General features: G+C 60.7%; 1 protein-coding gene and 1 long non-coding RNA gene across 4 annotated transcripts in view; one reads left to right on the top strand and one right to left on the bottom strand.

Annotated features, from left to right (window-relative positions):
* Positions 1–4,116: 4,116 nt before the first annotated feature.
* LOC129623696 (uncharacterized) lies at positions 4,117–5,408 on the bottom strand. Its single transcript, XR_008700626.1, has 3 exons — positions 5,195–5,408; positions 4,416–4,628; positions 4,117–4,273 (listed from the first exon to the last, which is right to left on the bottom strand). It is a non-coding gene; the product is annotated as an uncharacterized LOC129623696 (long non-coding RNA).
* Positions 5,409–8,363: 2,955 nt separating this feature from the next.
* KCNT1 (potassium sodium-activated channel subfamily T member 1) overlaps positions 8,364–26,258 on the top strand; it is a 43,901-nt gene continuing 26,006 nt past the window's right edge. For all 3 annotated transcript variants that reach the window (XM_055541512.1, XM_055541513.1, XM_055541514.1), the window contains exons 1-10: positions 8,364–8,678; positions 13,010–13,089; positions 13,650–13,749; positions 18,978–19,034; positions 20,376–20,424; positions 20,513–20,572; positions 20,787–20,861; positions 20,929–21,012; positions 21,590–21,684; positions 22,683–22,857. In XM_055541512.1, coding sequence (XP_055397487.1) covers positions 8,677–8,678; positions 13,010–13,089; positions 13,650–13,749; positions 18,978–19,034; positions 20,376–20,424; positions 20,513–20,572; positions 20,787–20,861; positions 20,929–21,012; positions 21,590–21,684; positions 22,683–22,857 — 777 coding nt within the window. In that variant the 5' untranslated portion in view covers positions 8,364–8,676. The remainder of the gene's footprint in view (positions 8,679–13,009; positions 13,090–13,649; positions 13,750–18,977; positions 19,035–20,375; positions 20,425–20,512; positions 20,573–20,786; positions 20,862–20,928; positions 21,013–21,589; positions 21,685–22,682; positions 22,858–26,258) is intronic.

Here is a 26,258-nt window from a genome sequence, read left to right on the forward strand (position 1 = left end):
ACTTTACAATATTTATTGGTTTTGCCATATATCAAAATGAATCCGCCACAGGTATACATGTGTTCCCCATCCTGAACCCTCCTCCCTCCTCCCTCCCCATACCATCCCTCTGGGTCGTCCCAGTGCACCAGCCCCAAGCATCCAGTATCGTGCATCAAACCTGGACTGGCGACTCGTTTCATATATGATCAGAATGGCTGCGATCCAAAAGTCTACAAGCAATAAATGCTGGAGAGGGTGTGGAGAAAAGGGAACCCTCTTAAACTGTTGGTGGGAATGCAAACTAAGCATATTCTTAATGGGCAGCTGACACCACCATCCACTGCTTTCATCTTCCCCGACTGAAACGCATCCCCATTAAACTCATTCCCCACCCCCTCCCCCAGCCCCTGGAGCCAGCGTGCTCTTCCCTTCCCCTGATTTGCTTTGTCTCTCTTATTGCCTGAAGAATTCTGTCTTCATCCTCTAAGCCCAGTAGATTGGTGGGATCGATGCTGGGTGCGGCGCATCTGTGCCTTATTGTCCTGGAACTCCATGAGGAGTCCTTTCACCATTCTGTTTCTATTTCCTAAATTTGTTTTAAATGCTTCAAATGGGCCGGGGCCCCTACTGGGGCATGAGCAGTTCTTCGGGTGTTTGCAGCTCCTGGACACTGCTCCGCGTCTGCCTCTGTGCCAGCAGGGCCATCCCTCTCAGTTATTCCATGGTCAGTCATTTCCCTTCTGATTTGGGCTCACCAGGTGGCGCTAGTGGTAAAGAACCCGCCTGCCAATGCAGGAGACGTTAAGAGACGGGTTAGATCCCTGGGTCAGGAAGATCCCCTGGAGAAGGAAATGGCAACCCACTCCAGTACTCTTGCCTGGAGGATCCCACGGACAGAGGACCCTAGCAGCCTGCAGTCCATGGGTTGCAAAGAGTCGGACATGACCAAAGCGACTTAGCACGCCTCGGGGATCGTGATATGGGCTGAGGGCAGGCGTGTGTCCAGGACATGCCGGAGGGGGTGGTTTAGATGGCCCCACCCCTTTTTGGTGGTGTTGAGTACAGAGGCATTGCTCCTGACACCCTGTTTTTGCTCCCGGCTCTTCAGATGTGGCCGTTGGGTTTTTGGTCTTTATCTTTTGTCCATAATTTGCCCCACCTGAGCATGCACGCGGTTGTTTTTAGTCTCGTTTAGTCTCTTTGTATTTTGTTGCTGAAGGAGAGGTGTGTCCAGGAGAAAGCCCTGCAGCAAAGGGCCCCAGGTCCCAGCCCGGCTCACATGGACACACAGGCAGAAAGGCTCAGCGGGGCCCCAGAGAGGGTGCTGCCCGTACCCGCGACCCTACTGGCCCTGTTTTACAGGCGCTGCGGTGTCTCGCTCACCAGCAGGCCGGAGGTGCTTCAAGCCCTCCCTCTTTGCAGCCACTCCCATGTCACCCCTTCCATGGGAGGGGCAAAGAGTGGCTGACACCAGTTTATCCCCTCCCGCCTCCTGTGTTGGAGGGGAAGTTTCGGGACAGGGGACTGGACAGGATGTGGAAAGTGGTCGGGGAAGCGCAAATATAAGTGTTGCTGAGACCACCCAATGGCTTCATCCTGACTCAGCACTGTCTGGTGGGAGGCCAGGCCAGGAGCTGGGTGCATGAGGCCCACCTTCCTCTCACAGACCTTCTGTCCGCACAGGGCCATGGTGGTTTGCTGGGCCACAAAACGGGTGAAGCAATTGAGGCAGGCCAGCTGGCCAAGTTGGAGCCTCCAGTCTGGCATCAGAGCTTGGACCAGACAGGAGGGCCTGGAGCCCCCCCGGGGGCAACCTGCACAGCTGTCCTCTGAGTGCCCTGCACCCAGCTGGGCTCCAGGGCAGCCAGCCCAAGCCTGGGTCCTCCCAGCACCAACACCTGGGCAAGTCACCTCTACCCCCCCGCCCCTCAGTCCCAGGCCTCCCTGGTCTGCAAAAATAGAAGAAATTGGGCAGAAAAGCCACATAATGTGGCAACAGGGAGAAGAGGCTCCGTCAGCTGGGAGGCCTCTCCCTGCCTTCCTGTCTGGTCTCCCATTGAAGCCACTTCCTCCCTCAGCGCCTCGGTTTCCCCTCTTTGCAAACGGACAGAAATCTGCACACTTCCTCAAGCTGTCTATTCCGTGAGATGGTCCGAGCTCACCAGGCAGGGAAGGGGTCGGGCGCAGACCGGGCTCCGGGACTGTTAGCTGCCTCCTCCGTGTCCGGGATCCCATGTCCCGCCCCGAATGGAGCCTCGAGTGCGGGTACAGGTAAAGGAGGACCTCGTGGACTCCCTGGACACTTTGGGGGAGGAGGTGGGGGGCAGGGAGTGCCTGCGGGAAGGGAGACAGACAGCGGCGTCCCCCCCAACCCCGACCGTGGGGCTGGGCCCACCCGACCTGGGCGGCAGGGGTGGGAGCTGGGAGGTGCACGTGGCGGGTCCCCAGGGCCCACAGGCCGTCTGGGGTCCCCGCCTGCGGAGGTGACCCGCCAAGAGCCACCAGCTGCCACCGCACTACTATTCCTCCCCTTCCCCTCCCCCCGCGCCGTGCGGGCCAGCGTGACTATTACTACTCCTTCCATGGGAAGGCAGACCTCTCGCAGCCCGGGGCGCCGAGACCCCCGCTCCCACGTGGGGCGCCCTCTGCGCTCCGGGAATGGGGAGGGGGCCGAGCCTGGGCGCTCCCCGGTCGCGGCGGGAGGGAGCCCGACTGTCCCCCAGCATCCCAGCCCCCCCTCGGCCGTTCCACTGCGGCGGCGGCGCGGGGAGCGCGGGGCGGCGCGCGGAGATGGTAGCGCCCGCTCCGCCCCCGCCTCCCGCCGCCGCCGCCGCCGCCGCCGTGCGCTCCGGCAGGATGGCGCGGGCCAAGCTGCCGCGCTCGCCGTCCGAGGGCAAGGCGGGCCCGGGGGGCACCCCAGCCGGCGCCTCGGCCCCCGAGGAGCCGCACGGGCTCAGCCCGCTGCTGCCGGCCCGCGGCGGGGGCTCCGTGGGCAGCGACGTGGGCCAGAGGTAGGGGCGGGGGCGCGGGGCGCCGCCGGGAGGGGCTTTGCTCTCTGCGCTCGCATCCCGCACGGGCTCCGCTCCGCTGCACCTGCCGCGTTGCCTGCAGCCCTGGGGAGGGGAGGGACGGCCGGGGTCTCCCCTGGGGACCCCCTCCCAAGCGCCCCGCCCGCTGTGTCTCCCGTCGCCTGTGGGACCCCTGCTCCCTCCTGCTCTGAGAGGCTGAGCACAGTGGGCCTGCAGCTGAAATCGGAGGAGAGAAAGGAGGTGGGGACCTGCTGACCCCTGCCCAAGCCCTGTCCCGCTGGAGGCTACACTCATGTTGGTCCCCAGAAGCCACTTGGGGTGAGGCAGGGCCAGCGTCTGTGTCCCGCTCCAGAGGTAAGCAGTGTGAGGCCCAGGGCGGCCGCAGAGCCGATGGGAGCTGGGGCGCAGGCTGGGGGCTCAGTCTCCCTGGAGCTGGTGCCTGGAGCCCATGGCAGTAGAGGTGCAGGAGGCTGGTTCTCCCTGCCCTGCAGGGTCCTGCCGACCCCCTCCGGCCCCTCCTTGAGCACGGGCACAGCATGACACCCCCATTTCACTGATGAGGACACTGAGGCTCAGTCTGCAGCACTAACTCTCAGCCAGCATCTTTCCTGTGCCGGGAGCCCTTCTAGTTGCTGCGGGGGAAACTGAGATGAATCAGACCCCCCTAATGTGGGCACACGTCGTGGGCACGAAAACCTGTGTGGGCTGGGCTGGGACAAGGAGAAGGGGGGCTTCCGGGGGCGCTGGCCCTGCAGGCAGAGCACCAGAAGATGGGCAGGGGCTTCCGGGCAGAGGAGACAGCCAAGGCCAAAGCCTGGGGAGCTGGGGTGTGGTGCCATGTCAGGGTTGGGGTGAGGCGTTGGCAGAGACTCAGCCAGGCAGATGGTAGACCATGGGTGCCTGGGGAGCCTCCCCGCCCCTCCCCACTGACCACAGGCCCTCTGGACCCTCCGCACTCTCGCACCCCATCTCCTGCTCCTTGACACGCCCCTAGGGGGCAGCTGCCCCGCGGTCATTCCCATTTGCTGGAGGAGACTGCTAAGGCAGGAGACTAAGTGCTCTAACGGGCACTCCTGGTGGACTCACACAGCTAATGGGCAGCCCCTGGGCAGGAGGGAGGCGAGTGCTGGCCAAGGCCCTGGAGACCAGATTCCTCTCTTCTCCATTCCCTTCCTGGAGGCTGTAGGGAGCAGTGAGTCCAGAGGCTTTGGTTACCGGCAGCCTGGCCCCTGCAAATGATTGGCTTCCTGCTGTCCCTGTTCCTGCAGGGACACAGGGATGGCAGGTCCTGTCCAAGCTGCATCTGAACCCGCAGTGCAGCACGGGAGCTGCGGTGGCAGGGACACCTCCTCCAGGAAGCCCTCCCCCCACTCCCACCCCTGCCGCCCCCAGTCCTGCACAGACCCTTTGTGTGAACAGCCTGGCTCGGTCCCCAAGCTGCCTCTGAGGGGCAGGGTCCTCAGAGCAGCTGCACAGCCAGCCCAGCAGCACTAGGGGCTGGTGCCTGCAGCTCATCTCTGGAAGCATTAGGTGCACGCTGTGGAGTTTGCTCCAGACAGGAGCAGTGGGGAGCCATGGCAGGTTCCGGAGCAGACGAGGACTTGCAGGGTTTCAATTCTGGAAAGACCAGAGCAGGCAGGTGGGTGCCCTCTGCTGGAGGAGTGCGTGGCTGTAGCTTCTGCCCCAACCTGCGTGCAGTGTCTGGAGCCAGCCAGGCCTCGGCCCAGCCTAGGGAGGCCCAGAGCCTCCTGGAGGCCTCACCACTGCTGGGGAGGTAGCACAGCAGAGGCAGGGGTCTCCACTGCCCCCAGGGGACTGAGCCACAGGGAGGGGCTGGCTCCCAACGCCCTACCTAGATCGCCCCCCACCGCCTGCCCCTACCACCCTGCCGTCCTTCTCCTGGACGCCGTGGAGAGGGGAACATGGACAAGGGGAGGAGTGGGCAGCGGAGGCCAGGATGAGCTCTGAGCTCCCACTGGAGGCTGCTCGCAGAGGTCAAGGGAGCCCCAGGGCAGAAAGAAGGCAAGAGGGTCCAGGGAGGGGAAGGCAGGGGAGGCACAGAAGGACCTGGGCAAGGAGTGAGGGGCCGCCAGCAGGGGAGGTCTGTGAGCGGGACCTTGGGGTTGTCTGCGCCTTCCCCAGGGTAGTTTCAGGGGCAGGGCTCGCCAACCCAGGACCCTTACCAGGAGGGGCAGCCAAGGAAGGCGCTCGCTCAGAGCTGGGCTGAAGGAAGGGTTGGAGACAAAGGCGAAACTCTAGCCCAGGGGCTCTTCGTGAAAGGCAGGGAGGAGGGGTGGGGTCTTGGGGCGTGGGGTGGAGTCAGGCAGAGCCCGAGCAGGTGGTGCAGGGCCTGGGCGGGATCAGAATCAGCTGGAGACCCCGGCGGGTGGCAGCTGCAGTGAGTGGCCTCTGGGGGCAACCGTACGCCCGGGCCCCCCAAGCCCCCGCCGCCCTGCGCCGAACTCAGGACGGCCCCTCTGAGCCTGGCTCCCACCAAGGACAGGCCTGGGGGCTCCGGGCCCACCTCTGCGTGCGGGGCCCTGAGGGCTTCTGTGGACGGTGGCAGCCGTGGCAGGCAGGGAGAGCGAGGGCTGCAGGAAACAGCGGCTTGGCCAGCCCAGGACCGGCGGTGCACTTTGCTCTGGGGGCTGAGCCTGTCTGCCCCCTGTGCTCTGAGATTGGTGCCACCCTGCTCTCCTGCTGTTCCTCCCGGATCCCTCGCCTGTGGCCGGCCTCCTGCTCGCCCGCCCAAGTCTCCCAACGCCCCCTGCCCCCGGATTTTTCCCAGGAGTCCTCACCCAGGGGCCTCCTCCTCCCCTGCAGATCCACATCTTCATGTGCCCCCCACCCCCTGGCCAGGAATCCAGCCTCTTTCCCGTCCCCTCTCCTCGACATGCTTCCAGCGAGTTCCTGGTCCGCCCTGACCTGACACTGGAACGGGCTGTGGCCCTGCCAGGCTCCCGCCCTGACCTGACGCTGGAACGGGCTGTGGCCCAACTCAGCACTCGGGCAGCGCCTGGGCCAGAGGGGATCTGAGCCGGATAAACACGCAGAACCTGCCAGAAGCTTCCAGAGACCCCAGACCCAGTGAAGCCCAGGCCCCCCTGCTCTCTGCAGGCCCAGCCAGCACCTGGCCCACCCGCGGGGCACCCGGAGCTGTAGGCTGGGGCCCCACCCAGAGGGCCCTACACAGGCTCCCTCCTCCCTGCCTGTGGCCTTGGGAAGGCAGCGGTCCTCTCTGAACCTTGGTTTCCTCTTCTAGAAGATGTTTGCTTTAAGGATTGAAGGAGAGGCCCCATGAAGCTGGAGACACTGGGCCAGACGGGAGGGACACCAGCAAAGAGCAGACCCTCTGTGCCCTGCCCCCCACCAGTCCCTGATGCTCCCACCAGCTTCTCCCTCCCTGTCTCCAGTTAGTGCAGGCCACACCCACCTTGGTGTTCTCTGGCTGCAGCCAGTCTGGAAGAACCCTAGGCCAAGGCAGCCTCAAGGGCAGCAGGTGTGTGTTGCTGGCCCAGGAGAGGGGGTGCCCCTGGGGGTCCCTAAGAAGCATCAAACTGTCTTGTCACCAGGAAGCCGAGGGGGCAGGGCAGTGGGGTGGCACCAGGGCCTGTAGAGGGCAGGGGCATCGAGGAGAGGTGGGCAGGCTTGACGACAAGGAGCCCAACTGTCATGTCCAGCTGGTGGCCCCTGTGTGTGGGGTGTCCCTCGCTGCCATCAGCTTCCTGGGTGTCGAGGGGGGCTCACCTGCTCCTTCCTGGACCCTGGGGTCACACGAGGCCTGGAGCAGTCTCAGTGCAGAGCAGAGCCGTGGGCGCTCCTGAACCTGCTGTCCAGCCACTTGCTTGGCTGCAGGCGGGGGCCCGTCCTGCATGCCGTCTGCTGGGAGGGTCACCCCGTCCTGCCAGGGTGGGCGCGGGGTGCATGTACCCACACTGCCACGGGTGCCATGCTGCTTCTGGGGCATCCGGGGGCCAGGCCCCACCACGGGGTGTGCGCATGGGTGTGCCCTGCTCCCCTCGGCCCCTGCCCGAGTCCTCCCTCTGTGTCCGGGAGCCCAGGCTCCCCCATCCGTCCATCCGTCCGCTGTCTGCGTTGATGTGTCCGCTCCATTCCACCCTCAGGCTTCATGTGGAAGAGTTCAGCCTGGACTCCTCTGTGTCTCAGTAAGTGCTTGGTTCACAGTGTCCTCCTGGCCCCGAGCAGACCCTGGGGGAAGGGGCTTGGGCCGTGACTGCCCAGGGGGAGGGTCCGTCGCGCCCAGCACCATCTGTCCTGCACCCAGGCCAGAGCAGAGCACGGCCGGGGCTGCTGGACCTTGAGTGGGGCTGAGGCTGGGGGCAGAACGGGGCGTGGCTCTCTGGGAAGGAGCCTGGGAGTGGGAAATGGGGTGTCCAGAGCCAGATACCCCACGGCCCCACAGTGGTGACGACAGCCCTTAGGAAGGGATGGGGACCCCGCTATGGTACTGGTGTGGGGTCAGGCAGGCAGGTGACCGCTGGGGATGCAGGCTTCAGCCCACTGCGGCCACCTGTGCAGATCCAAGACCCCAGGCGCCTGGCCCAGCTGCTCCACCATGAGCCCCTCCAGGCTTTTCCTGGCTTCAGTTAGGGCCGCGGAGGGCACTTTGAGGTCAGGGGACCCAAGCCCCTCAGCACCCCCGCCGGGCGTATTCCTGGGAAGGAGCCCCTCACCTGCTCACGCCCACGGAGTCCAGATTGGCCACCACGTGGGGCCTGATTATTCTTTCGTTAATTAACACCGTTGGCAGTGGCCACCAGCACTCACTCCGGGCTTCTCCACAGTGCCTCCTGCAGCCTGAGGCTCGGGCATCGTTACCCAGGCCAGCCCTGGGCCTCCGTCCCCCAGCTGCGGTGCAATGGGTAACCAGAGAGGGGGACGGTGCCTCTGCTGGCTCCCCGGGAGCGGGTCTCAGGCTGTTGGCAGGGTGAGGGGGGAATGGACAGTTGCAGCCGCCCGAGGGGCTGAGGCTGTGGTCCTTTGCCCCAGAGCTGCATGGTCATCAGCAGATCAAATGTCCCTGGGCCCTCGGAGGCCCAAGGAGGCTTGCTGGGGACCTGACCCAGCCAAGATGCCAGACCAATACTGGAGAGGCCCAGGACAACACTGTTGCTTTGAGAGGTCGCTGCCCACCCTGCCTGGCAGCTTGGAGCCTTTGCTTTCCTTAGCATCCCAGACCCCAGGAGGGGCAACTGGCGGAGAGGAGGCCTGTGGCCGCAGGCTGGCCTGTGCCCCAGCCTGTGCAGTGAGGGTCGGGGGGGCTACAGCAGAGGCCCGTGTCCCCCCTGACGCCCCCACAGGCGAATCGGCAACGGGGCTGGGTGTGGCGGAGGCAGAACGGTCCCAGCGCCACCGTCAGCTCAAGGGCCCCGCCCCCAAACCAGACTAGCTCAGCTCCTTGCCGATCCAGCCCAGGACCTGGAGCAGAGCAGGCCACGTGTCTGTCCTGCCTGGGCCCCTGGGCGGGTCACAGGTTCTGCTCAGTCTCAGAATAGCTGGCCTTGGAGTTGGTGCTTGGGCCTGGGCTCTGCTCTTCCGTCTTGCCCGCGGGCTCTCAGCCTCCCGCCTGGAGCTCCCAGGCACCTGCAGACAGCCACCAGCCCGCAGCAGGCCCCTAGGAAGGAGGCCACCGGACCTCGGCCCCATGTGAGTGCGCGGCTGTTACAGCCAGGCGGGTGGGCCTGCCCGCGGCCATGTGCCTGGTGTCTGGCCACCCTCCCACCAGGGCTGGCCGCCTGGCCCTGCGTTTGCAGCTTCCCGGCACAGGCCATCTGTGCCGGAACTGCCTGCCAGGAATCCCTGGAAGGCCACTCCCCAGCCTGCCAGTCAGCCCGCCAGTCAGCCCCCTGGTCAACTCAGGGGTGAGGGGGCTGCAGCGTCCTCCACCTGCCGCACGTGGCAGGACCCGTCCGGGTGTGGGGTGGGGTGGGTGGGGTTCGAGCCACTTTGCTGGCACAAGGGGGCCCCCTCCAGTCCATCCAGTGTGGACAAGACCCTGCACACCAGCCGTGGGCCTGGGCCTGGGCCACTAGAAGGCAAGCTGCGTGGGGATGGGCCAGAGCTGACTGCTGGACCCGAAACTCGAGAGCCCTGGGCTCCGGGGGGAGCCCAGAGGCCATGTCTTTCAACCCGCTGGGTGACGTGAGCCAGCACCCAGCCTGGGTGGGCTTCCGTTTCCATGCGTATGGGCACGAGGCTGGCAGGAGGCCCCTGAGAGGCCCGGTGAGGGGCTGGGGGCATGGCTCTTGAGCTGCCCAGCCTGAGTCCCTGTCCTCACAGTCAGAGAGCTGCTCACTCCGAGCAGGACAGACAGACCAGGGGTGAGGACTGTCCCGGACGGGTGTGGGTTTGGCCTGGGGCTCGTGGCCTAACCCTGGGGGTACCCCAGGGCCCTTCTGAGGCCAAGGTCCCAGAAGCCTCAGGGCCCCATGACTAGGCCTGCCCAGGGCTTGACACCTTCCTGCGCCCTGGGCTAAGCAGCAGTGGCCCCTCTGCTGTGCCCAGCCCTCCCCGCCGGCCGCCCACTGAAGGAATAAGTGGCTGAACAGGAGCAGGCGTGTAGGGGTGGACGCCTCGTCGGCCCCTCCCCAGGGCTCTTGAGCTTGTTAGCAGGGCCATCGCCATGTGAGCTCTTGGTGGTGTCCCAGCTCCTGGCCCCCGCCCAGCCCTCCCCTGCTCCTCAGAGCAGCGTCCCACGGGCTTGGCAGCCAGCTCCACCACGGGGCCACCAAGAAGCCTCGAGCCACAGCTGGTGGGCATCCACCATGTGCCACCTGCGGCCACACACGTGGGCTTACAGCACAGTGCCATCTTCTCTGGGTGACATAAGTGATGGGTATCGGCCAGAGTCGGACTCAGTAAAACCAGCCCTGATCGCTGGCACCACTGAGAGAGGGTGGCAGGGCAGGGCCAAGGGCGGAGGTCCTCTCTCACTTAATCCTCCTCTGAAAACCAACAATTAGCTGGATTTTGGGGCTTCCCTGGTGGCTCAGATGGTAAAGAATCTGCCTGCAATGCAGGAGACCTAGGTTCAGTCCTTGGGTGGGGAAGATCCTCTGGAGGAGGGCATGGCAACCCACTCCAGTATTCTTGCCTAGAGAATCCCATGGACAGAGGAGCCTGGCGGGCTACAGTCCATGGAGTCACAAAGAGTGGGACATGACTGAGTGACTAAGCACAGCACAGCACAGCCTGACTTTTCAAGGGAGAACCCGAGGTACAGAGGAGATTGTTTTGATTTCTTCACAGTTTCAGCAGCGCTGCCAGGCACCCTCAGGATGCCCAGGGCAGGCGGTTCCTGTCACTGCCTGTTTCCTAGGTGAGGCAGCTGAGGCTCAGACAGCTGGGACCAGGCAGGTGAGGAGCAGGGCTCTGTCAGGCCAGATGGTCCATGCCCCCCGGGTGGCCATTTCCTTCAGGAGCCTTGCTGAGCCAAGGGCACGCCCTCAGCTGAACTACACCCACCGCCTTAAACTTCAGGTTAAAGGGAAAGCTTGCAACTTGCATTCTGTGGTGGGAGAAGTGGGCAGCCACAGCTCATGGAGGCAACATACTTCCCTGGCAGTCCAGTGGTTAAGATGCATGCTTCTAGTGTAGAGGGCACAGGTTTGATCCCTGCTCAGGGAAGATCCCCCATGCCACACGGTGTAGCAAAAAAAAAAAAAAAAAAAAACGAAAAAAAAAAGTGGAGGCGGCCCTTTGGATTTCCCCAGCACCCAGGCTCAACTTCCCAGGCCAGACCTGTCTGGGTGTCCATAGCTGCCTGGGCATGGGGACTGACAGGTGATGTGGGTTTCTTGTCCACATCAGTTACTAGGAGCAGTTCCTAGGCCACTAATTGCTAGGAGTAACTGGTCCTAGGTCAGCCATCCTGACCCCTGGGTCTGGGCAGGGACTTTCAGGGGAGGGGTGCCCAAGTGGAGGGCACGAGGGGTGGGGACCCCTCCTTGAGGCTTCGCTGTGCAGGCAGGAGAGTGAGGGGGCATGTGATCCCTCGGAACATGTGGGCACCACTCAGGGGTGGCTGCCCCTGACCTGACCCCCGCCCAGCTCGGGTTGTCTGAGCCCCTCCTTCACAGAGAAGGCTTTTGACCAGCTCCCCCCAGGGACCCTTGGGAGCTCCACTGACCTGGCCCCAGCAGCACCTACAGAGGGGGCTGGGGTTCAGGTCTAGTGGGGTACACTGGGGTGCAGTGGGGTGTGCAGAGATGTACTGGAGTACAGTGTACAGCAAGGCGTGCAGAGATACAGTGTACAGCGAGGCGTGCAGAGGTGCAGTGTGCTGGGGCGCACTGGGCATACTAGGGGGCCATGTACAGTGGGTTGTGCTGGGGTGTAGTCTACACTGGGGTACACAGGGTACAGTCGTGTGCTCAGGGATATACTAGGACCCATGCGGGCTTCCCCGGTGGCTCAGATGGTAAAGAATCTGCCGGCAATGCAGGAGACCCAGGTTCGATCCCTGGGTCAGGACGATCCCCTGGAGGAGGGCATGGCAACCCACTCCAGTATTCTTGCCTGGAGAATCCCTTGGACAGAGGAGCCTGGTGGGCTATGGTCCATGGGGTTGGAAAGAGTCGGATACAACTGAGTGACTCACATTCATGAGGAATACTCTGGGCTGTGATGTACAGTGAGAGTGCTTGGGTACAGCAGACAGTGGGGAACACAGAGGTGTGCTGGGGTGCAGTGGAGTGGGCCAGGGTGGGGTGTATCATCGGGCGCACTGGCGGTATGGGCCCATCCCCTCTCACAGAGGGCTAACAGAGATGTGCCGGGGTGCACAGTGTGCAGCGGGTGCTCTGGGCTTGGACCCTGCTCTGCAGGAGGCCTGTCCTGCTGCCCCGCTGACCACATTGCATCCGGACCTGAGGGTGGGGAGGCCCACACCACCGTCACTCTCGCTGGGTCCTGAGCCCTGTGACCAGGGGCGGCCGCTGTGGTCAGGCCGGGGGCCCCCCCACTCTGCACAACTCTGCCTCCAGGGTGCTGGATGTCCCTGCCTCCTCTCTCTGTGTGTGTCATGACCATCACACAGAGCTGTGGGTGAGCCGCTGCCTCACCTGAACGGCCTTGTCCCACCTCCACAACATCTCTGGGGGTGGCTTGGCTCGCCTGGGTAACTTGGACCAGGCCTTTCCGGCCCAAAGCCTCACCCCAAATCCCAGGCTACCAGTGCCTCTGTCTGGTCAGGAGTCGGGGAACGGCGATGATGCCCGCGGGCCACTCTGGGGTCCTGAGACCAGCCTCCATTGCGGCTGAGGCAGCCTGCAATGGAGGCCATGTGGGGGCCAGCAGGTGCCAGCCCAGGGCAAGGCAGTCCCAGGCCCAGACCCACTTCCGGGAGGAAGGCAATGCTAGACCCTTCCTGTGCAAGAACCTGGCGGCAGGGCCGTGGCCGTCCTGCCTGCTGTCAACACCGGAGTTCTCACTATGGTGGAACATGACACCCCAGCCGGCCACAGCGGGCCTGCACCTAAGGTGTGGGCAGTGGCCCGTCCTCCCAGGCTCCACCTGCCTCCTCATTCAACAGGCTGTTCCTGCCAGTCTGTGCGGTCTGTTCCCCGGAGGCTGGGCGCCCACCCAGGGGCTCAGGTGTCTGAGGATTGTCCGGGGCAACAGCCGTGGCTGGAGGGGCCCCACTGCCAGCCCTGCCCATCCCACAGGCTACAGCAGGCTTCGAGGCACAAGCCACCAGGGGCCCCCAGAAAAGCACCTGGCCATCAGCTTCTGGAACATTCTGTGCAAAGCATATGGTGTGTTTTGAGCCAAGGGCCGGCCACTCAGGCCACCTGTAGTCCTGGCAGCCGCCATGATGGCCCAGGCTGGGAGCCATGAGTGTGCACATCTGCGGGGCCTGGAGGGCCCCAGGCGCTGGGAGGGAGGCAGCCAGCCAGCAGATCTGCTGGGGGCATGTGGGGATGTGGGGCTTTGGGCTGGAGCCCCCAGCCCCAAGCCCATGCCTTCCTGCCCCCCAGGGTCCAGGTGGAGTTCTACGTCAACGAGAACACCTTCAAGGAGAGGCTTAAGCTATTCTTCATCAAAAACCAAAGATCCAGTGAGTGGGGTCTGTGGGGGGGCAGGCAGAGGGGCTCTGTTGGAGCGGGCGGGGCGATGGAAATGCTCCTTGTCTCAGCTCCTTGCCACCTTCCAGGGTGGGAGATGCTGGGACCCTTGGAGGGGTGCGCCCCTCCTGGAGGCAGGGCTAGCCACGGCCACCAAGGGCACCAGCTCAGCCCCCCGCTCCCTGGCACCACCGTGTGGCCCTCCCCTTTGCCCTGTGGGCTCCCTCCACCTGCCTTCCCAGCAGGAGCCTGGCCACCTGGGATGCAGGATGGGGTGCAGAGGTGGTGCCTGTGGGTTCTGGTCCATCGATCTGTAGGTTCCTCCCCCAAGCCCCAGGCCCGCCCCCAGGGCCGGCAGCTCAGGAACACTCTGCACCTCGTCCATGAGGTGGGAGGGCATGGAGCCTCTCGGAGGCCGGCCTGGCAGAGCCCCCCAACGCAGAGCCACCTGGTCAGTGTTGGTCAGGACAGCCGGGTACAGCGGCCCAGGTGCAGTGTCCCAGCCGCTCCAGGAGCCCTGACCACTGCCTCCCCCACCCACCCCCACCCACAGGCCTGAGGATCCGGCTGTTCAACTTCTCCCTGAAGCTGCTGACCTGCCTGCTGTACATTGTCCGCGTCCTGCTGGACGACCCAGCCCTGGGGATTGGATGGTGGGTGACCTGTGGGCCAGGGGCTGGGCCTTCCTGGTGCCGTGACAGAGGCTGATGGGGTTTGCACAGGGGTCTGTGTGTGGGACCCCCCCCCCCCCAGAGCCGTGGCTGGGACACAGCCCTCAGGCTGGCGCTGACACTGGGTGTCCTTGCTGTGGACGGCGGCTGCACTTGCAGATGCACCCGGACGGAACTCTCCCAGAGGGTCTGGGATGCCCCCCCCACCCCCGCCTGCCCAGTGGCGCCCGGGGGTCTCGGTGAGGGGCTCTGGCTCCCCCAGCTCCTCCTGGGTGGGTGGGGGTAGCAGGCCTCAGTGGGGAGAGGAGGTGAGCCTCTTTCTCTGGAATCCCCTGGTTCCCCTGCCCCTCCCAGCCCTGGGGCCTGTCCCTTATTTACATGGAACACCTGCTGCGGGGCTTCCCAGAAAGGCCATGGGCACAGTGCCCGCGCCTTCTGAGCCGATGCCCAAGAGCCCACAGCTGGACGAGGTACTTCCTGCCTCGTGTTGTCCAGAGGGCCCCGCGCTCCTGCTCGCGCTGCTGGTGGGAAGCAGTTTTCTGCCCTGGAAGCTGGTGGGGCTGGCTCTCTGTGCCCATGTCTGTCACATCTCAGGGACGCCTGGCGTGATGCCTTCTCAGCGCCACGTTGGTCCTGGTGGACACTGAGCTGGGGGCACGCAGGGCTGGGCTCATCTGCAACTGGGTCCCCATCTGCCCTGGGAGCCTCTCTTGACTCCCTCATACCCAGATTGGGGTTCCAGAAGGTTCTGGAGTGGTCCTCTCTCCTGTTTCTCCTCTTTCTGGGAGTTTCCTCGGCTTCCTCTCCAGCCCTCTAGCTGAGGTTTTCACTTCTGCTCCCGTATTTTGTGATTTCCAAGAACTCTTCATTTTCAGGCGTCAGCCCCACTGCAGGTGTCCTGCCGTCGGCATCTCTGGGGTTTGTCCAAAACCCTTTCCTTTCTTATATGTTCCTCTTCTGCTCGGTCTCTGGGCTTGTGGACAGGTAACTTCCTCAAATGTCCCGCTACTCACACTAAGGGTGGGCGTCCAGAGGCCAAGGGCCCTGCAGTCAGGATGTGGTCCGTCACTTGTCTCCCTAGCTCCTCAAAGCAGATCCTTCCCCTCCTCACTGGAGGATAGGGCCTGGCCACTGGGCTCCTGCTGGCTGAGTTGGGAAGGAGGCAGGGGTGAAAGGTCGCTGTGCAAGCTTGCATCTTCCCCACCCTCACGTGCAGTGGGGCGGGTTGCCAGGCCAGACTGCTTCACCTGCTCCTGAGAACAGACCTCGTCTTCATCCTGAGTGTGGGAGGGCAGGTCGCACTGTGGTGGTTTGAGAAGGGCTCTAACTGACTTTGAGAGCACTCTTCTGTGTTCATCTCACCTTCTCCCACCTCCAGAGACATCGAGGCACCTGGCTTTACATCCCCAGGGAGACCAGGTCTGTTGTATTCATTGCACAGCACCTGGCACGTGGTGGGTGGGTGGGAGAGCAAATGGACGGAATGGGGGCTGGGAGAGGCACGGGTAGAGTGGATGGATGGGGAGAGGGTGGACGGATGATGGTGGATGGATGGGTGGTGGAGGGTGGATGGATGGAAGATGGACGGGCGGATGGATGGGAGGGGGTGGACGGATGATGGTGGATGGATGGAGGCTGGATGGATGAGTGGATAGAAGGATGGATGGTGGGTGATGTAAGGACACTGGATGTGGATGGATGGGTCAGATGGAGAGGATAGATGGGTGGGTGGGTGGGTGGGTGTTGGATGGATGGCAAGGTGGCTCGTGACTCCTATAGGTATTGAGTTTGCAACAACAGGCTCAGGTGCAGGAGGAAGTGGGCCAATTGAGAAAAAAAGGGGAGGGAGCCACCTGCCACCATGGGACTCTCTGAGAGTCAGGTCCCGCAGCCTGGCGACCCTGGCTTCGGCTGTAATCTGGGGTGGAACTAGCATGGCGGCCAGGCCCCTGCCCCCTTCCGCGGTGGCTTGGGGGAAGCTCCTTCTCAGGAGTGACTTGGGGAACCTGCTTTTTAGAGTCAGCACACTGGGCAGGAGAGTGCTTTTCTCTCCGTGTGGCACACACACTGTCCAGCCTCGTTTCGGCAGCTCTGGCCTCCGGGAGGCCCTGAGGGCTCCAGGTCCATCTCTGGCCGTGCACAGCCCTTCCTCTGCCGGCAGCCCAGGTGGAGCCCCCAGCCCCCTCCCCGGCTCCCCGCTGGTGTTCGCCTACCCGGCTGGTCCCTCCCCCTGCCCCTCCCCTCCTCCTCGGAGACCCGCCCCGTCAGAAGCCCTCCCCCTCAGAGACCCGCCCCGTCAGAAGCCCTCCCCCTCAGAGACCCGCCCCCTCAGAAGCCCTCCCCTTCAGAGACCCGCCTCCTCAGAGACCCGCCCCCTCAGAAGCCCTCCCCTTCAGAGACCCGCCTCCTCAGAGACCCTCCCCCTCAGAGACCCGCCCCCTCAGAAGCCCTCCCCCTCAGAGACCCGCCTCCTCAGAGACCCGCCCCCTCAGAAGCCCTCCCCCTCAGAGACACGCCCCCTCAGAGACCCGCCCCCTCAGAAGCCCTCCCCCTCAGAGACCCGCCTCCTCAGAGACCCGCCCCCTCAGAAGCCTTCCCCCTCAGAAGCCCTCCCCCTCAGAGACCTCCTCAGAGACCCTCCCCTTCAGAGACCTCCTCAGAGACCTCCCCCTCAGAGACCCTCCTCCTCAGTTCAGTTCAGTTCAGCCTCTCAGACTGACTCTTCAGGACAACCCCATATACTGCAGCACGCCAGGCCTCCCTGTCCATCGCCAACTCCCGGAGTTTACTCACACTTATGTTCATTGAGTCGGTGATGCCATCCAACCACCTCATCCTTTGTCGTCCCCTTCTCCTCCTGCCTTCAATCTTTCCCAGCATCAGGGTCTTTTCTAATTAGCTCATCGAATGAGGTGGCTGAAGTATTAGAATTTCAGCTTCAGCATCAGTCCTTCCAATGAATATTCAGGACTGATTTCCTTTAGGATGGACTGGTTGGATCTCCTTGCAGTCCAAGGGACTCGCAAGAGTCTTCTCCAACACCACAGTTCAAAAGCATCAACGCTTTGGCCCTCAGCCTTCTTTATAGTTCAACTCTCACATCCATACATGACTACTGGAAAAACCATAGCTTTGACCAGATGGACTTTTGTTGGCACAGTAATGTCTCTGCTTTTTAATATGCTGTCTAGGTTGATCATAACTTTTCTTCCAAGGAGCAAGCGTCTTTTAATTTCATGGCTGCAGTCACCATCTGCAGTGATTTTGGAGCCCCCAAAATTAAAGTCTGTCACTGTTTCCACTGTTTCCCCATCTATTGCCATGAGTGATGGGACCGGATGCCATGATCTTAGGTTTCTGAATGTTGAGTTTTAAACCAACTTTTTTGCTCTCCTCTTTCACTTTCATTAATAGACTCCAGTTCGCTTTCTGCCGTAAGGATGGTGTCATCTGCATATCTGAAGTTATTGATGTTTCTCCCCGCAATCTTGATTCCAGCATGTGCTTCCTCCAGCCCAGCGTTTCTCATGATGTACTCTGCATATAAGTTAAATAAGCAGGGTGACAATATACAGCCTTGAAGTACTCCTTTCCCTATTTGGAACCAGTCTGTTGTTCCATGTCCAGTTCTAACTGTTGCTTCCTGACCTGCACACAGGTTTCTCAAGAGGCAGGTCAATTGGCCAGGTATTCCCATCTCTTTCAGAATTTTCCAGAGTTTGTTGGGGTCCACATAGTCAAAGGATTTGGCATAGCCAATAAAGCAGAAGTAGATGTTTTCCTGGAATTCTCTCGCTTTTTCAACGATCCAGTGGATGTTGGCAATTTGATCTCTGGTTCTTCTGCCTTTTCTAAATCCAGCTTGAACATCTGGAAGTTCACAGTTCACATACTGTTGAAGCCTGGCTTGGAGAATTTTGAGCATTACTTTGCTAGCATGTGAGATGAGTGCAACTGTGCGGTAGTTTGAACGTCCTTTGGCATTGCCTTTCTTTGGGATTGGAATGAAAACTGACCTTTTCCAGTCCTGTGGCCACTGCTGTTTTCCAAATTTGCTGACGTATTGGGTGCAACACTTTCACAGCATCATCTTTCAGGATTTGAAATAGCTCAGCTAGAACTCCATCATCTCCACTAGCTTTGTTTGTAGTGATGTTCCTAAGGCCCACTTGACTTCTCATTCTGATGTCTGGCTCTAGGTGAGTGATCACACCATCGTGATTATCTGGGTCATGAAGATCTTTTTTGTACAGTTATTCTGTATATTCTTGCCACCTCTTCTTAATATCTTCTGCTTCTGTTAAGTCCATACCATTTCTGTCCTTTATTGAGCCCATCTTTGCATGAAATGTTCCCTTGCTGCTGCTGCTGCTGCTAAGTCGCTTCAGTTGTGTCCAACTCTGTGCGACCCCATAGATGGCAGCCCACCAGGCTCCCCCATCCCTGGGATTTTCCAGGCAAGAGTACTGGAGTGGGGTGCCATTGCCTTCTCCGAAATGTTCCCTTGGTATCTCCAATTTTCTTGAAGAGATCTCTAGTCTTTCCCATTCTATTGTTTTCTTCTATTTATTTGCATTGATCGCTGAGAAAGGCTTTCTTACCTCTCCTTTTTGTTTTTGGAACTCTGCATTCAAATGGGTATATCTTTCCTTTTCTCCTTTGCCTTTCATGTCTCTTCTTAGCTATTTGTAAGGTCTCTTCAGACAACCATTTTGCCTTTTTGCATTTCTTTCCCTTGGGGATGGTCTTGATCCCTGCCCTCCTCCTCAGAGAGCCTCCTCCTCAGATACCCTCCCCCTTCCCCTCCCCCTGCTCCTCCTCCTCAGAGACCCTCCCCCGCCCCCCATGCCCCTCCTCCTCGAAGACCCTCCTCCCCAGAGACTCTCCCCCTCAGAGACCCTCCTCCCCAGAGACCCTCCCCCTGCCCCTCCTCAGAGACCCCTCCCCTGCCCCTTCTCCTCAGAGTCCCTCCTCCTCAGAGACCCCCCTCCTCAGAGACCCTCCATACAGCCTCTGCGGGGTGGGAACAGGCTTCCTCATCCCTGAGTGTTAGAATTCAGATGCCCATCTGAGATGTGGGGCCTGGCCCTAGGTTGGAGAAAGTGCCCCCCCCCCCACATTCCCTGAGCCCGTGGCAGTCCTGGAAGGGTCCGGTCCCTTCAGGGGCAGTGCTGGGAGGGGCTGTGGCGGCCAGCTCTGTCTCTCCACAGCTGGGGCTGCCCGAAGCAGAATTACACCTTCAATGAGTCGTCCTCTGAGATCAACTGGTGAGTGTGCCTCCCAGCTCCTGCTCAGAGGTCCTGGGCAGGGTTGGGTGGCCAGAGAGTGACACTGCCTGGGCCCGCGGGACAGATGCCCAGTCACAGCCAGAGAGCCTCCTGGGATCCGCAGGACCTGGCTGAGCAGGAACAACTCTGGGGTGGCCCCGCGGGGTACAGCCCCTGAAACCCTGGGAGCAACCTAAGGGTGGCAGCAGGTGTCACCAGGAGCCGGCTTGGCCCAGCACCCTTGTGTGATGCCCTCCAGCCCCAGGGGCCCTGGGTGAGAGGAGACAGACAGGGGGGACCTGCCAGAGGGCCGGCCGCTGCCTCTGCAATTAATGAGCCTTTGATCAAAGAGAGCAGGTGCTGCGGTCAGGCAGTGAGAAGTGACCCCAGAGCAGCAGGGGCACTTGGGCCAGAGGCTAGGATAAGCTCCAGGGCCTTGGCCGCCTCCCTGATGGAGGCTTCTCCCTTCCAGCCTCCCTAAACCCACAGCCCTGCTCTCAGCCTTACTTCCCTCACCCACACCCCTCCCCTGGCACCCCAGCCCAGCCTTGCAGGTCAGTCCTGGCCCTCCACAGCAGCAGGATGCATCTGCCAGGCCCTGGCCACTGTTCCCAGCCCGGTCACCTGTCCCTGGGAGGCAAGAGGGTTAGGATCACAGGGACACGTAGGGACACACCAGCCCCTCCCTTCACACCTGGCCCTGGAAGCCCTTCCTTTCTGGCCCAGTGGGGGCAGGACAGCTTCTGAGCCCAGCCCAACTCCCGCTCAAAGGAAGGCCTGGGGATTTTAGTCTCTGTCCCCCGGTGGAGAAAGTGACTACCCGATACCCCGGCTGCAGCAGGGGCCCCTGAGGATCAGGCCTTGGCCATCTGGGCCTGGGGAGGTTGGGCAGGGTCAGCGCGGAGCTCGGCCATCTGGCCCCTCCTGCTGGTCTCACCCCAATCTTTGTCCAGAGGCTGTGTCTGGGCAGGGATGCCCCCTCCCCCGTGTCACTCTCCTCAAGGGAGCCACGTGGGTTATAGTCAAGCAAGGATCTGAGGTCAGGAAACCAGAGAGCACGGATGACTAGCAGAGCCCCCGTGCAGGGGCACAGGGACCTGATGAGAAACAGTAGCCACCTGGGGCCGCCAGGCTGTCCCCAGAGCAGCCTTGCTCAGCCCCTGGTCTCACAGGCCCCTCCCCAAGGCCTCCTTTCTGGAGGAAGCCCACCTCCCCTCCTGCTCTCAGCCCCTCGAGGGCAAGGCTGCCACCCACTGTCCAGCTCAAGGAACAGCCTGGGATCAGCAGAGGCCCATATGGCTGGGGACCCCCAGCCTGGGGCTCACCTCCCTCTCTCCCCAGGGCCCCCATCCTGTGGGTGGAGAGGAAGGTGGCTCTGTGGGCCATTCAGGTGAGTGGGGCGCGGAGGGGCACGGCTCTGGGTGGGCCCCGCTGCCCCCCTGGCCCTGCTCAGAGGCTCCGTTCCCACCCCACCCCAGGTCATCGTGGCCATCATCAGCTTCCTGGAGACCATGCTTCTCATTTACCTCAGCTACAAAGTGAGTGCCCCCAGGCCTGGCCCTGCCCCGGAGGGCCCCGCCACTGACACCCTCTGCCAGCCCCCTCCCTCAGCCCCTTGCACCCCTTCCCTCAGCCCTCAGTCTCACCCCCTGACCTCCCACTGGCTCAGTTTGTCTGTCTCCTCAGCCCCCACCCCACCCCGGTGCCCCCTCCCCTCCATCCGCTCTGAAGCCCACCCCCTTGGCTCCCCAGGGCAACATCTGGGAGCAGATCTTCCGTGTGTCCTTCATCCTGGAGATGATCAACACGCTGCCCTTCATCATCACGGTGGGTGAGCCGCTGGCCGAGGCAGGGGCTGCCGAGACCCCTGCCCCCTGACCCGTCTCCTCCGCAGATATTCTGGCCGCCGCTGCGGAACCTGTTCATCCCCGTGTTTCTGAACTGCTGGCTGGCCAAGCACGCCCTGGAGAACATGATCGTAAGCCCCCCCCTGCCCCCCACCCCCACCACTGCTTCACCTCTGTGAGGTTCCCCAGGACCCCAGGGCACCACTTGCCATGCCCTGGTCCTGGCCCAGGGGAGCTGGCCCACGCCCCTGGTGCCCAGGACAGTGACCGGCGGATACGTGTGCCTGTCACCACGAGATGCCCTCACGCCTCCTTCCTGGCCAGCTGGAGCCTCATCCCTGATGCCCCGGGGACAGTCACCCAGGCCTGTCCCTGACCCTGGAATCATGGCTGGGGGAGGAAGAGGGTGAACATGCACGTGAGAGGGTGTGGGCCCCAAGACCCAGGGTCACAGGCAGCCCTGTGCTGAGCAAGGACCGTTTCCTCCCGGGGCACCCCCCGCCACACACCCCCATCCCAGCTGCAAAGGGAGGGGTCGGGGCTGAGGTCACGGCCTCTGGCCTATACATGGCGGGGAGCGAGAGAGCTGAGGTCAGGTGGAGTCCTTCCCCTGCTCGCTCACCTGTGTGTGTCCGGGGTGGCGGGAAGGGCCCTGGGCTCCGTCCCATCCAGGCTGAGCCGCTGATGGCACTGTGTCCCGTCCTGCAGAACGACTTCCACCGCGCCATCCTGCGCTCGCAGTCGGCCATGTTCAATCAGGTCCTCATCCTCTTCTGCACCCTGCTGTGCCTGGTCTTCACGGGGTGAGTCCCTGCCGGCGGCCGCCCGCCCATCCCAGGTAGAGCCGGGCCCTCGCATCCAACAGGCCGGGCGGGCCTCAGGGTGGCGGGAGGCAGCCCGACTGGGACAGAGGGCCAGGAGGCAGCTCAGGGCCCACGTTCCAAACCAGAGCTGCCCAAGTCCAGCTCCTCCAGGGTCCAGGACACAGCGTGGGGAGGGGCACTGGCTCTCGGCCGGGTGGGGACCCTGGGCGCAAGGCCCAGCTGAGAATAAGGTCTGGGAGCCACCAGAGTGAGAGGTGGGGGGCCTGAAGGGGAGACCCCGTCCCCCTGCATGCCTGCCCCAGGCCAGGACAGGGGAGGCCCCAAGGCCATGTGCCTCCTACCCTCCCTCCCCGCCACCAAAAAAAACACAGACTTGAGTGGAGCAGGCTGGGGTGTCTTCAGGGTGGGAAACTCCAGGGTGATTCAGCCCGCCCCCTCCCCGCAGCCAGAGCGTCTACTCTGGGGAGGGTCCCTGCATGCTGCTCCATGTGTGCACTGTGGGCCCCCCAGGCCCTGCCAGCAGCACCTCCCAGCCTGGGGACAGGACGTGGGGCCACAGGAGTAGCAAGGAGGACTCTCCAGCTCTGTGCTGGGTAGGGGCTGTGTGTGCCCCATGCCGTCTGACCCCTGGGTGAGGATGAGCCTGAGGTGGGTGGTGGGTGGGGCTCACAGCCTGGGTGGCCACATCCACACTCTCGGACCTCAAGCTCACACTGAGCCTACGCAGTGCTATGTCCACGCTCGTGGCCAGTTTTCCAAGGGCCTCAAAGGAGCCTCGGGGCCAGAAAGGAAGGTCAGGTAGGAGGGACGTGTTGGGTGTGCCAGCTCTGTAGGCCAGGGTCGGGAAGTGCCCGGCTGGACTCAGGCCCAGGCTGGGGGCCATGTGGGTGACGAATGACAAGGAGCCGCGGGCAGGCAGAGCCTCACTCTGGGAGCCGGGTGGCCGAGGCCCCACCGCCGCCCCTCCCCGGCTCTAGGACCTGCGGCATCCAGCACCTGGAGCGCGCGGGCGACAACCTGTCCCTCCTGACGTCCTTCTACTTCTGCATCGTCACCTTCTCCACCGTGGGCTATGGGGACGTGACACCCAAGATCTGGCCGTCCCAGCTGCTGGTGGTCATCATGATCTGCGTGGCCCTGGTGGTGCTCCCGCTGCAGGTGAGCCCTGCCCGGGAGCAGAGCCGACGAGGGCAGGGGACATGGCTTCCTGGTGGGGTCTGTAATCAGTGAGGCTGCTGCATCAGGACAGGGCGGGGACTGGCGCTCTCAGACGGCTCCCCAGGACCTTTGCCGAGTGTGGAGCGGGAGGGGCTTCCAGGGTCTCCGCAGGCTGGGAATCGGGAGTCCTCAGCCGGTGCAGCGGCAGCTGCTTCCTGTCAGCTGTCACCAAGGCCGATCTGCCAGCTGAGCACAATGGGGACAGTGCGGGACTCCACCTGTGTTTAGATAAAAGGTAGAGGCCCAGAGTGGGGCCAGGCAGCTGTAGGCACTGCCCCCTGCAGCCCTTAAGAGGGCAGGAGAAGGTCCAGGCAAGGATCAGGACAGGCTGTAGGGAGCCAGACCTCGTGGTGGACACTTGGGGTTTGGGGGGATGAGGGCAGGGGAGACACCTAACTGGGGCTATAACAGGGCCCAGTCCACCCAGGGGGCCCTCTGCTGACCTTGAGCTCAACTCCTCACCCCCATTCCGACCCCCACCCAATAGCTCAGAACCCCAGCCCCAGCTGACACCCTCCCTTCCCCACTCGCCCCAATCCAGAGCACAGTGTACCTGCCAGGAAAGCCAGTGTCGCCCTCTATCAGTGATGAAAAAGGATGGTCCCGGTTACCATCCGGCATTCTTCTTTTAATTTACTATTTCTTTCTTTGGCTGCACCGGCTTAGTTGCAGCACGTGGGCTCTTCAGTCTTCATTGTGACATGCAGGATCTTTAGTTGTGGCATGCGGGACCTAGTTCCCTGACCAGGGATCAAACCCAGGCCCCCTGCACTGGGAGCTTGGAGTCTTAGCCACTGGATCATCAGGGAAGCCCCTGTCCTTCATTCTTCCTTATACCACGTTCACAGTTAGTGTCCTTAGAGATGAAGACAGTGAAAACGCCCACCAGTAAATGTCCCTCCCAGAGTAACAGTGACAACAGCTGACAACATCCTCCCCACTCGGGGCTGACTTGTCACGTGGTACTTCCTGCAGCTGTTAGAACAAAGCACCCCACAAATGAAGTGTGGGGGCTTGAACCAGAGGAATCTAATCTGTTATGGGCTTCTCCAGTGGCTCAGTGGTCAAGAATCCCCCTGCAATGCAGGAGACCCCAGTTCAATTCCTGGGTTGGGAGAAGGGAAAAGCTACCCACTCCAGTATTCTGGCCTGGAGAATCCCATGGATTTATAGTCCATGGGATCGCAGAGAGTTGGACACGACTGAGTAACTTCACTTCACTAATTCTGTCTGATCTCATGTTAATGCATTACTTCTGCAAAGACCCTATTTCCACATAAGATCACATTCGGAGGTTCTGGGTGGACAGGATTTCAGGGGTCATTGTTGGATCCTCTACAACTAGGCCATTTGCCCCTCGCTGCAGCCCTGGGAGGCAGGCACTGTCGGGCTATTTTGCAGATGAGCTGCGCACCTGTGCCTCGTGGGGCTGAAAGGTTGTTGTTGAATCACGGAAGATACCGGGATTCTTGGCCCCCGGAGGAGAAGAATTCAATCCGGGGCCAGAGACGAGGCTTGCTCGCTCAGAGCTTTTGTGTAATAAAGTTTTATTAAAGTATAAAGGAGATAGAGAAAGCTTCTGACATAGGCATCAGAAGGGGGCAGAAAGAGTACCCGCTTGCTAGTGTTAACAATGAAGTTATATAATCCAAAGAATGTCTGGAGGTTGTAAAGACCTCATCAGACCTACTCCCATAATTTACATTTTAAGATAACACTGTCCTCAGGCAGGATACATCCTTGTAAAGACCAGGTCTACTCCCATAATTTACATTTTAAGATAACAGAAGGTTTAATCCAAAGACTGTCCTTAGGCAGGATACATTATTGTTATATAATCCTAAGGAATGTGGAGAAAGAAAAAAGTTTTTCCTTTCTTCCTCCTTGAGAATTCCAGACCCCTCTCTCCCTGGGGACCCCTAGACTCCCTATCAACCTGCCTAGGAAATGACTCTCTCATTCCCCCCTTTTCTTTTAGGAGAATTATGTTGCCTAGGGAAAAGGGGCGTCGTTCTCATTCCATAACTGCTTCCGAGCTGACAAGGGGCGTTGTCCCTAAATTGGTGAGGCAACATATTCTCCTAATCCTCATATTGAGGATATCTGATCCAGGGACCCCAAATAGTAGCTGGAGGAAGCTACAGCAGTAGCAGGAGTTTGAGCAACCGTTTGTAACTTAAAAGCTTTCATGCGGCTAGAAACAAATCCAGTTATACAATTACAGATGCAGGGAGCAAACAGCAAGAACAAAACAACCAGAATTATTGTAATTAAGATAGTTGCCCACCATGGGGAACCAGTTAACGTTTCCTAAAGTGAGGCAATTGAGGCATCAGGAGTATCCATGGCCCTAATCATCTTGTTCATGTGGTTAGTAAAATGAGTAACGTTCATGCTTATATCAGGTATATATGTACAGCATTGGGAATGAATAATGGCACAGGTTCCTCCTTGTGCAGCTGTCAGAATATCTAGAGCCAATCTGTTTTGTAAAACCACCTTTCTAATTTGTGCTTGTTCAGCATTAAGAGCTGAAATAGCCTTTTGAGAATCTTGTAATGCCTGTTGAGTAAAATTATTCAAAGCATCCACTCGTAACATAACATCTGTAGTTCCCAAAGAGGGAACAAATGCTGCAGCCAAATAATCATACCAATGAAATACAGACCTTGCCCACCGAGTTTTAAGGTGGGGTAAATTAGCAGGCTTTTCTGGAAGCTCTGAAAATATAAAGCTGTGAGTAAAGGCTAGACCCAGGATGCATCTCCCTATCCAACCAGGGGGAACATGCCCATAGGTAAGAGCCACATATCCAATAAGTCCCGTTTGGAGCAAGCCAGCTCGACTGAGATATCCAGTCCCAATTCATGCCTGGCCAGACAAAGGGAGAACCTGAACTGGGATTGGAAAACGCGGGAATGATTACATTGCATGTTTCCTGAGACAAATTTCCCAATTGTTTCCAATCATTGTAATTAAGTTGTTGGCTAACTTTTGGGGACGGCTCTGTTTGTTCCCAGCATATAGAGGCAGTACATATTAAACGTCCTTTTTCAGGAGTTAGCCATATAACCTCATCCCATATTTGATAAACGTCAGGTAAAAAACCATTAGATCTAGACCTATTTGCCTTATATGTAGCAAAATAGTCATTGAACCGAGACAATGTATAATCAAAATTAAAAGTCACATTATGTCCATAGTTAAAAGTACAAAGTGTTGCACCAGTCCATTTTAGGGTTGGTAAATGTCATCAGATGAAGAAGAGGCATCACATGTGATTGTTGTCGAAGGTATTCACAGACTTGGAGAAAGTCTTTTCCTTGAAGTGGGGA

The sequence above is a fragment of the Bubalus kerabau genome, chromosome 11, assembly GCF_029407905.1.
Source record: "Bubalus kerabau isolate K-KA32 ecotype Philippines breed swamp buffalo chromosome 11, PCC_UOA_SB_1v2, whole genome shotgun sequence".
Lineage (NCBI taxonomy): Eukaryota > Metazoa > Chordata > Mammalia > Artiodactyla > Bovidae > Bubalus > Bubalus kerabau.